Source organism: Coregonus lavaretus, assembly GCF_964263955.1.
Source record: "Coregonus lavaretus genome assembly, chromosome: 20".
Taxonomy (NCBI): Eukaryota; Metazoa; Chordata; class Actinopteri; order Salmoniformes; family Salmonidae; genus Coregonus; species Coregonus lavaretus.
The window spans coordinates 10,127,198-10,141,317 of NC_140007.1; the positions used below are offsets into that span (position 1 = coordinate 10,127,198).

At 43.2% G+C, this 14,120-nt stretch overlaps 1 protein-coding gene across 1 annotated transcript in view; it reads right to left on the reverse strand.

The window, feature by feature from the left end:
- LOC311148267 (uncharacterized protein) overlaps positions 1-14,120 on the reverse strand; it is a 45,690-nt gene that overhangs the window by 23,842 nt on the left and 7,728 nt on the right. Inside the window, exons 4-6 of the mRNA XM_084185169.1 lie at positions 2,300-4,507; positions 1,004-1,258; positions 485-895 (exon numbers count right to left, since the gene is read on the reverse strand). Coding sequence (XP_084041295.1) covers positions 485-895; positions 1,004-1,258; positions 2,300-4,507 — 2,874 coding nt within the window. The remainder of the gene's footprint in view (positions 1-484; positions 896-1,003; positions 1,259-2,299; positions 4,508-14,120) is intronic.

Below are 14,120 nucleotides of genomic sequence, written 5' to 3' on the forward strand. Positions count from 1 at the left end.
CGACGTTGGAGACGGCTTATGGTAGAGAAATGAACATTCAATTCTCTGGCAACAGTTCTGGTGGACATTCTTGCAGTCAGCATGCCAATTGCATGCTCCCTCAAAACTTCAGACATCTGTGGCATTGTGTTGTGTGAAAACACTGCACATTTTAGAGTAGCCTTTTATTGTCCCCAGGACAAGGTGCACCTGTGTAATGATCATGCTGTTTAATCAGCTTCTTGATATGCCACACTTGTCAGGTGGAGGAATTATCTTGGCAAAGGAGAAATGCTCACTAACAGGGATGTAAACAAATGTGTGCACCAAATTTCAGAGAAATTAGCTTTTTGTGCGTATGGAACATTTCTGGGATCTTTTATTTCAGCTCATGAAACATGGGACCAACACTTTACATGTTGCTTTTATATTTCTGTTCAGTATACATATAGAGAAACGATAAAATAATATATATATATATAAAAATTGTTTGTTTGTTCATTACCAGCAGTGGAACTGTCATCTCCGTCATTGTCGTTATTGCCATCATCATTGGGTTTAGTGTCAACATCCATTTTCGCTATTTTGGGTGGCATCGGTTCCAGATTCTTGACTTTCTTGACCCTAACCTTCTTGGGTTTGACGGCCGGCAGGGTCTCGCCACTGGTCAGACATGGTTCACCGATGGTTGTGATTGATCCACTTTGACCAGGAAGTAGGCCGTCAGCAGAACGTTCAACCTCTACTGTGACTGCTACTGGTTCTGTCTTCTTCTTTCTCTTTCTTGGTGGTCCCTTTTCCTTTTTCTCTACTACCTCTCCTTTCTCAAGCTTCTTCTTCCTCGCCACCTTTATCTTATCCAACTTTGGAGTTTTAACAGTGGACATCCGCTGTGCTTGCCCGGGGACCTGGGGAACTGGAGAGAATGACAATAGAAAGTCAGAAATCATTGCTTGGCCACTGTACACAACTTTGCTCAAACATATCATAAAAACAAAAAAGGGACAAAGAGAAGTTGGTTTACCGGGAGTAGAGGCTGCTAGAGTGCGTGGCTTCCTGGGTTTCCTTGATGTCTTTTGGCTGGTGGTGGGCAAGGCTGGGGCGGCTCGGGGCAGGAGTTGGGCTGCAACCAGGTTCCCCACCAGGGCACTGAGCGCCGCTGTGTGCTTGTCTTTGTCCATGATAACAGGGGGAACCATGATACTAGCAGCACTGGCCTTGGCGGAGCCAGCAGAGTCTGGTATATCCTGGCCCTCCGGCTCACATTCACCTTCAGACCCTGTCAAGAGGTCATAAGATGAAGGGTTAATGGTTAACAACCTCAAATTAACTGACAGTTACTGTTGGTTGACAAAATAAGTGCTTCCATGGTTGGCTGTGATAAGAGTTGATAATTAATCAACTCTAATTTCCAAGACCCAACCCACAACTCTTCTTGCAAAGTTCTACATTGCCAACCATCTACCCACACACGATCTTACTTAAAGTTGCTACACAGGATTTGTACATTGTAATTTCAGAAAATGTCCATAATATACTGTATCTGCAGTAATAGTGGAATGATAGTGTTTCACAGTATTACTTAAACACCAGTGTTGTGATTGGCTGTGATATTCGCCTAGATTTCGCCCGCCGGAGCGGCATCTGTTGTCAAAATGGGAAAGCTGTTCTGACTTCGTGGCTGTGTTATCTAGTTGAAATTGTCATTTCCTGGTTGCAAGAATTCTACACGGTTAGCTCAATTTCAGTTTGTGAGAAAACAAGCACTGAATATTGTAGGGAATCATTGTACCATCTAAATCGCAGTGAAATATATTGTCAATAACAAAAAATATGTTTTTTTACACCTGTTTGAAGCTGGTGGACTAAAACCGAACATAAAAAGCTCAAGCGCGAGTTGAGCCTTTTACTTTCGGTTTTGGTCCACAAGCTTCAAACAGCTGTAAAAAAACATTTTTTGTTATTGACAATATATTTCACTGCGATTTAGATGCGAGAAAAAAGCTAAACTCGGTCGTATCATGTTCAAATCAGCAGGAAATGACATGGTTGAGCTTCACAATACATTGGAGATACTTTTGGATAATTTGGAAATGAGCAAAAAAGTATAATAAATCGGTCCCATGACTTGAATCTGATTTGTGCCACAAATGCTAAAATGTTTGGGAAACCAAAGCATGGATTGCGGTCATAATTTGTCAATAGACTGCTTAAAGAGTAAGGAAACCAATGTGTCATTTTGTAATTTGGGTGAACTATCCCTTTAAGCTAATTAATTACATAAACATAGGTTGTCATATATCTTTGGCAAGGATCTTACCTTTGTAGGCTGGGGGTGGTTTGGCAGGGCCATTTGAGCTTGACCGGGAGACGTCATTCTGGGACGATTCAACGCGGGAGTCCTCCATCTGAGAGCTGTTGTTCAGAGAGGACTCCAGCATGGACACACTGGTGCTCAGGCAGCTGTCAATGGTCTCCTCTGCCTGGGAAGAGTCCTCTGTCTGGGTATCATCCAGCGTCAAGTCCCTGGAGTCCAACACAGAGAAGCTGCTATCTATTGTAGTGTCACCAACATGTGATATTTCATTCGCACAAGAGGTGTCATCCATGCGAGAGCTGTCATCCAAACAAGAGGTATCGTCAAATCGAGATTTGTCGCCATCTATGCGAGAGCTGTCGTCCAATTGAGAGCTGACATCCAATCGAGAGCAGTCATAATCCATGCGAGAGGTATCATCAAACCGAGAGGTTTCATCATCTACGCGGAAGCTGTCATCCAAACGAGACATGTCATCCATGTGAGAGGTAGCGCCTAGAAGTCTAGAAGTGTCGCCAAACTGAGAGGTGTCGTTGAGTGACGAGTCGTTACAGGCGTCATCCTCTTCAGTGAGGCTGGAGTTCTCCATCCTGGTGTTGTCGAGGCACGTGGAGACCGCCTGCGACAACTCGTCCGCAGACTCCTCAGTCTCACTGGTGTCATCCAGACCTCTCCTCTCCAGGGGAGTGTATGCGCCTCTCAGGGGAGCGGTGTCCTTTTTCTCTGCACACATTTTGTCCCCAGAGGAGTTCTCTTGGTCCTTAGGAGGCGGAGGTGTCCCAGGAATATCTGTGAGGGGTTTGTGTGAGTGTTTTTCAGATTGACGAGTCAGAGACTTGGTGGCATCCATCTTTGATGATGTTCTGACTGTCTCGACTTTAGGCTGTGAAGAACTCTCCTCTGGTTTTCCAGGTGGTTCTACAAAGGGGTCCTTCTTGTTGCCCATGTATCGCTCCTCTGGCTCAGGGGAAACCATCCGTTTAGGGGCTTGTGGAGGAGCAGGAACAGATAGGGAAGGCGCAGAGACAGAAGGAGGCATAGAGGGGACCATTTGAAGAGCAGTCATCACTGCAGGAGGCACAGACACCAAGGCAGGAGGCTCAGACATTGGAGGAACTCTGGAGGCTTGAACTTTAGGTCCTTGGACTGTTAGAGGAGGCATAGATACCTCCTTTGGAGAAGAGGACACTGCAGACACAGACACTGATCTTGACACAGATCGAGGAGGTGAGGACACTGATATAGAAGGTGCACTGACTGCCCAAGGAGGCCTGGGCACTGCTAAGGAAGCTTGCCTGACTGCCACCGAGGGAGCAGACACCGCTGGGGGGGGGACAGAAACTGTTGGGGGAGGTGCACCTGCAGACCTTGATGGAGTCCAAAACTTTTCTCGAGGAGCTCCAGATAAAGCTGGGAGAGAGGAAGTCAAAGGAGGTGGTCTGGATCCTTGAACCATCTGCTGAAGTGCAGAGATAGGCGCAGACATGGAGTGCGGGGGAGCAGACACCATGGTAGGAGTAGAGACCATCGCAGGAGGTGCAGATGTCATGGGAGCAGTCTGATGTGCCACAGACACTGGGGGAGGAGCACTGACTGGGTGGGGAGCAGACACAGCTGGAGGTCTAGAGGATTTGTCCAGTAGAAGTGGTGGTGCAGGTGGCTTGGGAAGAGGTACAGACACTGACGAGGGTGGAGATGCCACTGATGGAGGTGTGGACAAAGACACTGGAGAAGGTCTTATGCCTTGGACCATCAGAGGAGGCGAAGATAGCCCTGGAGGAGGTCCAAGCACAGGGGGAGATGGAGAAGAGGACATGGGAGGCGCTGAGTTTCGGGGAGGCGTAGAAGTAACAGAGAAGGATGAAACGACAGGAGGTCCTGATGTACCCATAGGAGGCGTGGACACTGCAGGAGGTGCAGAGACCCTAGAATGGGTGGAAACCACAGGGTGAGGCGCAGACACAGCCGGAGGAGGCGACGACATCGAGTGTGGAGGCGCAGGCAGCGCAGACTCTATCGCTGAGTTTGCCATTTCATGGTGCTGGGCCATTGGCTGCAAGGAGTGCTGGCAGTAGTCACTGGTGGGCCCCATCGGAAGTCCAGGGGTCTTGGGAGGGTAGCTGTCACTTTTAGGCAGCCGCTGGGTGACTGACGCCCTCTCCATCCCATTATAGCCTTTATCCACATCCTTAAACACTTCACTCATCCGCCCTAAAGGAACAGGAACACAAACACAACAGTCAGACCATTGGAAATGACAGGAACACAACACAGCAGCCACAAGGCAATTCTAAGAGGGAATCTGGAGAGCAGATGGCGCTTTTAAAAAACACCTTGGGGAAAATCTGCTGCATGCCACCTCAGTAAAATGGCAATAAAAATAGTGTCTGTATCATTGCAAGGGGCCAAGAGTTCTTCATTATGCATTGTGGTGCACATTAGAGCCACACCCTACGGGTGGCGGTGGAGAATAAGGATATGTGTAGGTGAGATTTACAATTTTTTGACATATTAACTCTTCTCCTCCGCTCCTGACCGCATGTGTTGCCATAGAAATAAAATGAATAGAACGGGTGTCCACATTCAAGTCAACGATGGCATAATGGGAGGACTGGTGGCCATTGCGAGTGTACCCATAGGAGCAAAACAGGAAGTAAAATATGTACTAAAATATGAGCTGTGATTTGTTGATTCAACACAACAGGCATTACAAAAAATACATTCCATTGCATGACCCACAAATTAAAATAATTTTAATGAACATTCTACATTACCATGGAAATATTGTATCACAATACCAGGCAGTCATTGTGACTGTTTACCAGTCAAATTGCCAAGGTTAGAGGAGCCAAGCATGTTCTATTCATTCTATTTCTATGTGCTGCTGCTGCTGAATTGTGGTCATTCTGTCAGCTGTTTTTTTGGGGGGGAAAAGGATAGAATTCTATGCTGCTGTTCTAGAACGTAATTGTTGCATTTTCCAGATATTCTCTGCGCCCCTCACTGCATCAAGCCCACATTGTCTGCTTCATATGAGGCTTCATAAGACGATCTATATAAAATGTATTCTCTGAAAGAGGCTTTGGTATTACCATGTCTGAGGGGCTACACGTGTGAGACAGTGCGGGAAACCTGAGGTGCTATGTCCGGTGTCTTTGACACAATAGTGGCGTACAAACAAAGTGAGAGTGGGGTATGAGCATATTACATACAGTTGAAGTCGGAAGTTTACATACACTTAAGTTGGAGTCATTAAAACTAGTTTTTCAACCACTCCACAAATTTCTTGTTAACAAACTATAGTTTTGGCAAGTCGGTTAGGACATCTACTTTGTGCATGACACAAGTAATTTTTCCAACAATTGTTTACAGACAGATTATTTCACTTATAATTCACTGTATCACAATTCCAGTGGCTCAGAAGTTTACATACACTAAGTTGACTGTGCCTTTAAACAGCTTGGAAAATTCCAGAAAATGATGTCATGGCTAATTGACATCATTTGAGTCAATTGGAGGTGTACCTGTGGATGTATTTCAAGGCCTACCAGTGCCCATTTGCTTGACATCATGGGAAAATCAAAGGAAATCAGACAAAAACTCAGAAAAAATAATTATAGACCTCCACAAGTCTGGTTCATCCATTCTCCTAGAGATGAACGTACTTGGTGCGAAAAGTACAAATCAATCCCAGAACAACACCAAAGGACCTTGTGAAGATGCTGGAGGAAACAGGTACAAAAGTATCTATATCCACAGTAAAACTAGTCCTATATCGACATAACCTGAAAGGCCGCTCAGCAAGGAAGAAGCCACTGCTCCAAAACCGCCATAAAAAAGACAGACTACGGTTTGCAACTGCACATGGGGACAAAGATCGTAGTTCTTGGAGAAATGTCCTTTGGTCTGATGAAACAAAAATAAAACTATTTGGCCATAATGACCATCGTTATGTTTGGAGGAAAAAGGGGGTTGCTTGCAAGCCGAAGAACACCATCCCAACCGTGAAGCACGGGGTGGCAGCATCATGCTGTGGGGGTGCTTTGCTGCAGGAGGGACTGGTGCACTTCACAAAATAGATGGCATCATGAGGAAGGAAAAATATGTGGACATATTGAAGCAACATCTCAAGACTTCAGTCCGGAAGTTAAAGCTTGGTCGCAAATGGGTCTTCCAAATGGACAATGACCCCAAGCATACTTCCAAAGTTGTGGCAAAATGGCTTAAGGACAACAAAGTCAAGGTATTGGAGTGGCCATCATAAAGCCCTGACCTCAATCCTATAGAAAATGTGTGGGCAGAACTGAAAAAGCATGCGCGAGCAAGGAGGCCTACAAACCTGACTCAGTTACACCAGCTCTGTCAGGAGGAATGCGCCAAAATTCACCCAACTTATTGTGGGAAGCTTGTGGAAGGCTACCCGAAACATTTGACCCAAGTTAAACAATTTAAAGGCAATGCTACCAAATACTAATTGAGTGTATGTAAACTTCTGACCCACTGGGAATGTGATGAAAGAAATACAAGCTTAAATAAATCATTCTCTCTACTGTTATTCTGACATTTCACATTCTTAAAATAAAGTGGTGATCCTAACTGACCTGAGACAGGGAATTTTTACTAGGATTAAATGTCAGGAATTGTGAAAAACTGAGTTTAAATGTATTTGGCTAAGGTGTATGTAAACTTCCGACTTCAACTATATGCCGACCATGGCGAAGGGAAACGCTGGCATCCTTAATCATTTTTGTTCACCTGTCCTGTGACCTGCCGGTGGACAATGTGGCGTTGACGAGAGCGATGTCTATTAGGTGGAAAATTACTTATAGTACCATTTGAGGGACTTTCTGGCACACTCAACAAAACTGTTCTGTATGCCCACTTTGTCAACTGCGCCCATCTTCTTATTGTACTCCAAGACACAGTCTGGCTTCATTTTCCTCTCTCCGGTGACATAGTCCAGTTTTCCAGTGTTTGACATTTTGTAGGTGTGCACAGTGGACAGAACATGTACACTGTATTTGTTGTGCTATTTCACTGCCTTCATCTCCCCAGTGGTTAACAACTCCACCTCGCTCATTTTATTTCTGAATATTGGCATCCCCTTCCTGTTGGATCTCACTGTGCCACAGGCCTCTGTGTTCTCCCTCAAAAATTTACTAGAAAAGAGTAAGACTACTGTCCACAAATACAATGTGCCCCTTTCCAAAAGTAAGGCTGCAACATGGTGATCACTACTGATCCTGATATGCCAAGACACTCAACATCTCATATCTGTGGTGGAGCCGGTGTAGATGATCAGGTCCTGTACGTATCCTGTCAGACAGTCACATAAAACAAAGAACTTGACTCCAAATCAGTGCCGCTTTGATGGGATGTATTGGCGGAATGCAAGCCTCCCTTTCCAAGCCATGAGAGACTCATCAATGCACAAGTCCTTGTGAGGCACAAACACTCTTCAAAATGCCCTGGTCAAGCTGCCCAGGACATTCCACATTTTTTTTGTTGATGGGGGCAGCAGCGAGGTTGGCAGTGGCGTTGTTCACAAAGTGGAGCGCTCTCAGCAAGACAAGGAAGCAGTCCTGGGAGAAAATGATTTTAAAAAGGGGGCTACAGCATGAGGTCAGTGGTCCAGCAGTCCCTCACAGAGACCTTCTTCACTAGCCCCATCAGCAACACCATGACGAGGAAGGTATACAGTGCAGTCGGAAAGTATTCAGGCCCTTTGCCTTTTTCCACATTGTTAAGTTACAGCCTTATTCTAAAATCGATTAAATTGGTTTTTTTTCCACCATCAATCTACACACAATACCCCATAATGACAAAGCAAAAACAGTTTTCTTGAAAGTTATGCTAATTTATAAAAAAAACTGAAATATCACATTTACATAAGTATTCAGACCCTTCACTTAGTACTTTGTTGAAGCACCTTTGGCAGCGATTACAGCCTGGAGTCTTCTTGGGTATGACGCAACAAGCTTGGCACTCCTGTATTTGGAGAGTTTCTCCCATTCTTCTCTGCAGATCCTCTCAAGCTCTGTCAGGTTGGATGGGGAACGTCACTGCACACCTATTTTCAGGTCTCTCTAGAGATGTTCGATCGGGTTCAAGTCCGGGCTCTGGCTGGGCCACTCAAGGACATTCAGAGACTTGGCCCAAAGCCACTCCTGCATTGTCCTGGCTGTGTGTGCTTAGGGTTGCTGTCCTGTTGGAAGGTGAACCTTCGCCCCAGTTTGAGGTCCTAAGCGCTCTGGAGCAGGTTTTCATCAAGGATCTCTGTACTTTGCTCCGTTCATCTTTCCCTCGATCCTGACTAGTTTTCCAGTCCCTGCTGCTGAAAAACATCCCCACAGCATGATGCTGCCACCACCATGCTTCACCGTAGGGATGGCATTGGCAAGGTGATGAGCGGTGCCTGGTTTCCTCCAGATGTGACGCTTGGCATTCAGGCCAAAGAGTTCAATCTTGGTTTCATCCAACCAGAGAATCTTGTTTCTCATGGTCAGTGTCCTTTAGGCAAACTCCAAGCGAGGCCCTTCTCTTCTCCCCCAATTGCTCAGTTTGGCAGGGCGGCAAGCTCTAGGAAGAGTCTTGGTGGTTCCAAACTTATTCCATTTAAGAATGATGGAGGCCACTGTGTTCTTATGGACCTTCAACGCTGCAGAAATGTTTTGGTACCCTTCCCCAGATCTGTGCCTAGACACAATCCTGTCTCAGAGCTCTACGGACAATTCCTTCGACCACATGGCTTGGTTTTTGCTCTGACATGCATTGTCAACTGTGGGACCTGTAAATAAGGTATTTCATTTTTTATTTTTGTACATTTGCAAACATTTCTAAAAACCTGTTTTCGCTTTGTTATTATAGGGTATTGTGTGTAGATTGATGAGGAAAACAATTAATTTAATCAATTTTAGAATAAGGCTGTAACGTAACAAAATGTGGAAAAAGCCTGCAAACACATATGCATATTTAGTAGGCTAAAGTCATTCTGAATTTTGATTCATTTGAAGAGAGCCTTGGGTTTTTCTCCAATATGAGAATAGCATACCTGTTTGTTTCCTGCACCACACTCTCCACCATTCCTCATCAAGGAACAATTTAAAACCCTCTGCCTCTGAGGGGGTAGGCATGGTGCTTTGTACACCAGACAGGGTGTCATTGACATCTCTGATGGTGTGAAGTGATAGGATCTCCAGCAGCGGGGACCATCCTAGTCAACTTCAACCCTCACAGTCTACAAGATTGGCAGCAGCACCACCTTTGGAAGGTGAGTGATGCTCATTTTTGAATTACTCCCTCATCTCTGTACCCCACACATACAATTATCTCTAAAGGTCGCTTAGTCGAGCAGTGCATTTCAACCACAGATAAAACCACAAAGACCAGGGAGGTTTTTCAATGCCTCGCAAAGGGCACCTATTGGTAGATGGGTAAAAAAAAAAAAAAAAAAAAAAAAAAAACCAGACAGTAACCACGTTTCCATCCACAGTTTTCATGCAACAGCTATGATGAAAACAGGACGTTTCTGTACAATTTCATAAATGCTTACAGATCATTTGTTCATTCGACATGGTGGGATCTTTTTGGGTCTGTAAAATGTATTATGTTAGAAATGGCGGTGGAAACTCTTTATACCGATATAATAACCATCATATCGAAGCGATGTTATGGTGTGTGGTCCTCCCACTAACACTCGGAAAATCATGCATTTTATTAGAATACAGATTAAATAAATTATGATGAACTTCACAGGGTGTTGAAGTCAGTTTGGTGGAAACACCACTGGAGGGAAAATGTGCATATTTTCTTTATGTGGATTTTAGAATATTCGCATGAAAATCTGTTGCCTAGTTACTGAATATCCCTTTGAGCATGGTGAAGTTATTAATTACACTTTGGATGATGTATCAATACACCCAGTCACCACAAAGATACAGCCGTCCTTCCTAATTCAATTGCCGGAGGAAGGAAACCGCTCTGGGATTTCACCATGGAGGTCAATGGTGACTTTAAAACCGTTACGAAGTTTAATGGCTGTGATAGGAGAAAACTGAGGATGGATCAACAACATTTTCGTTACTCCACAATACTAACCTAATTGACAGAGTGAAAAGAAGGAAGCTTGTACAGAATACAAATATTCCAAAACATGCATCCATTTTGCAACAAGGCACCAAAGTAATACTGCAAAAAATATGGCAAAGCAATTAACTTTTTATCCTGAATACAATGTGTTATGTTTGGGGCAAAGTCAATACAACATTAACTAAGTACCACTCTCCATATTTTCAAGAATAGTGGTGGCTGCATCATGTTATGGGTATGCTTCTAATCGTTATGGACTGGGGAGTTTTTAAGAATAAAAAAGGAACTGAATGGAGCTAAGCAAGATCTTAGAGGAAAACCTGGTTCAGTCTGCTTTCCACCAGACAATGGGAGATTAATTCACCTTTCAGCAGGTCAATAACCTAAAACAAGGTCCAATCTACACTGGAGTTGCTTACAAAAGGATACAGTGAATGTTCCTGAGATGCATTGTTACAGTTTTGACTTAAATTCACTTGAAAATATATGGCAAGACCTGAAAATTGTTGTCTAGCAATGATCAACAACCAATGACAGCGCTTGAAGAATTTTGAAAAACCATAAAAGGGCAAAGGTTGCACAATCCAGGTGTGGAAAGCGCTCAGAGACTTAACCAGAAAGACTAACACCAGTAATCGCTGCCAAAGGTGCTTCTACAAATTATTGACTCAGGGGTGAGAATACTTATGTAAATTAGACATTTCTGTATTTAATTTTCCAATAAATGTGCAAAAATGTCCACAAAAAAAACATGTGTAATAACAAAATGTGGAATAAGTCAAAGGGTATCAATACTTTCTGACAGCACTGTATGGGAGGTGATAATCTGTGAGGCGATAACCTTTTATTTTCTTTGTGATTTGTGAAATACTGTAACCAACTTGTTAAGTCATGTGTTCCCTTTCTTGTATACACTGTAAGAAGCACATCAAAGATTTATAATATGCTAAAAGGTGGCCAAACAAAGTTGATCTTATTCGGGCGATGGGTGCAGCCATGTTTTTTATTTGCGTCTTATAATGAATGGCATTCTAGGATTAGGACGTTTTTGCTTGTCAAACAAACATGGCTGCAACCATAAAGAATTTAGCCGCTGTTAGCTTAGCAGACACGTATCTCTTTTCTAAACAATATTACATTTCTCCGATGTGCTCACCAGAGATGTGGTACATCGTAAACAAGTCTAGCTGTTCGGTCCCTAACTTATGTTTTTCTTTCTGTAATTTAAACTGGCTTTTGGAATGAGTTTGGCTGTGGAATGGATGTGTTCCTTGTGATGCTTGGATGAAGTTCGCATTTATCTTTTACAATAAGAGGTGAAATTGAGGAATAAAATAGTTTAGACCTTTATTTTCCACCAATACAAAAACATTTAGATACTTTTCAGACAACATTGATATTTAGATGCATTTGTTGCATCATAGCTATGAAGCTAGACGTTATGTTACTACGGATCTAATCATATTTGCAATGGTACGCTGCAGGGACCACTCAATGATCGCAAATGTGAACTTACTTGTGCCAACCCTTTTACAACCAGATTTATCTCAGGGAAATACAGGGCAGGTCACAAACCAGGAAACCAGTAAGGATCTCTGACATGGAGACCTAACAACAGTTAAACAGGCACAATGAATGAGCCATAGATAGGCCTACATCTCAAACCGCTACTAGTTGGGACACTAAACTTTAGGGGACTTGTCCATACTGTGACCTGTGTCAGGAGGAATCCAGATGGCACGTCCTTGTTCCTCTCCTCATAAAATGTCCTGACCATAACAAACAGTAAAAGTGCCCATATTCAGCTCAAATTAGATAATATGCTAACAAAGTGTTTTCCATAAGTACATGGAGTAGGGGGGGTCTGTGGGGGCATTGTAGAAGGAGCTCTATTTTGGTGGCCTCTGGTAAATTCTAATGCCTTGCTAAATTATTGAACAACAAATGTACCTCCCAGATTGGTAAAATTAGTTGTGGTATTGAATAGAGACATGACTTTACAATTAAAATTACTGATTTTTTAAAACATTTTAGTCATTTAGCAGACGCTCTTATCCAGAGCGACTTACAGTAGTGAGTGCATACATTTTCATACTAAAATGGATGAATTCAGTGTGTTAGTTGTTTTGGATATCGTCTAGGCCTATATGATCAGGACTATGTTCTAAGTAAGAGAACCTTTAACATTAAATCAGTCTTCTCTTGAGATTAAAGTCATATTTGATTGGCTCTGTGGCTGTGGACACTAAGGGTTAGGAAACGAAAAAGGTCATTATGTATTTTAGGTGAACTATTCCTTTAATAGTTTGGCCTGTCAAAAAAATCACTGTGGGTGGGATTGTCAGGGGAGGGGGCAGGATGTTTGTGAGTCACAGAGTTGGTAGGGTTTCAGACCTGTCAATCAATCACTGTGGGTGGGACTTTGAGGCCAGGCGGTAGATTAGTAATCTAGTCAACAAATACTCTAGTCTACTCTCTCAATTTAATTTGTGGCAAAAACTAAATCTAATCTTTCAATTTAGTTTATTGTGGCAAAAACCTAAGACAAAAGGCTGTGTTCTGTCAAGTAAACATGGATTCCCTGTTGAGAAACAATATAGAATTGCAGCTAAATAAAACGGCAAACATTAAGGGGGAGAACCCCCAGCCCCCCCGTCAGATTGCACACCCTCACTTTTATATAAAGTCAGGTGGCCATGAATAAACATAGAGGAGTGATTGAAGAATGAAGCAGGTGTTAAACATGGACGTTGCTACACAGAAAGCAGCAGTTGACTACTCAGTTGTCCACACTTTAATCAAAACAGTAGGCCTAAATCAATATACACCGAGTATACCAAACATTAGGAACAACCTTCTTAATATTGAGTTGCACCCCCGCTTTTGTCCTCAGAACAGCCTCAATTCATCAGGGTATGGACTCTACAAGGTGTCGAAAGCATTCCAACGGTGTTGCAGTTCTTGACACAAACCGGTGCGCCTGGCACTTACTACCATACCCTGTTCAAAGGCACTTAAATCTTTTGTTTTCCCCATTCAACCTCTGAATGGCACACATACACAATCCATGTCTCAATTGTCTCAAGTGGTCCTCTGTAGCTCAGCTGGTAGAGCACGGCGCTTGAAACGCCAAGGTAGTGGGTTCGATCCCCGGGACCACCCATACACAAAAATGTATGCACGCATGACTGTAAGTCGCTTTGGATAAAAGAGTCTGCTAAATGGCATATTATTATTATTATTATTAAGGCTTAAAAATCATATTTTAACCTGTCTCCTCCCCTTCAGCTACACTAATTGAAGTGGATTTAACAAGTGACATCAATAAGAGATCATAGCCTTCACCTGGTCAGTCTGTGTCATGGAAAGAGTAGTTGTTATTAATGTTTTGTAGACTTACTGAAGATCATTACCATATAAGTATCAATAGCTTTTATAACCTTCAATCTGTTTTCTTTTATCATAATCTGGACCAGAATGTGGCTCCCTCCACTACCTACAGTCGTGGTCAAAAGTTTTGAGAATGACACAAGTATTGGTCTTCACAAAGTTTGCTGCTTCAGTGTTATGAGATATATGTATAATTACAAGCATTCCATAAGTGTCAAAGGCTTTTAATGACAATTACATTAAGTTAATGCAAAGAGTCAATACTTGCAGTGTTGACCCTTCTTTTTCAAGTCCTCTGCAATCCACCCTGGCATGCTGTCAATTAACCTCTGGGCCACATCCTGAC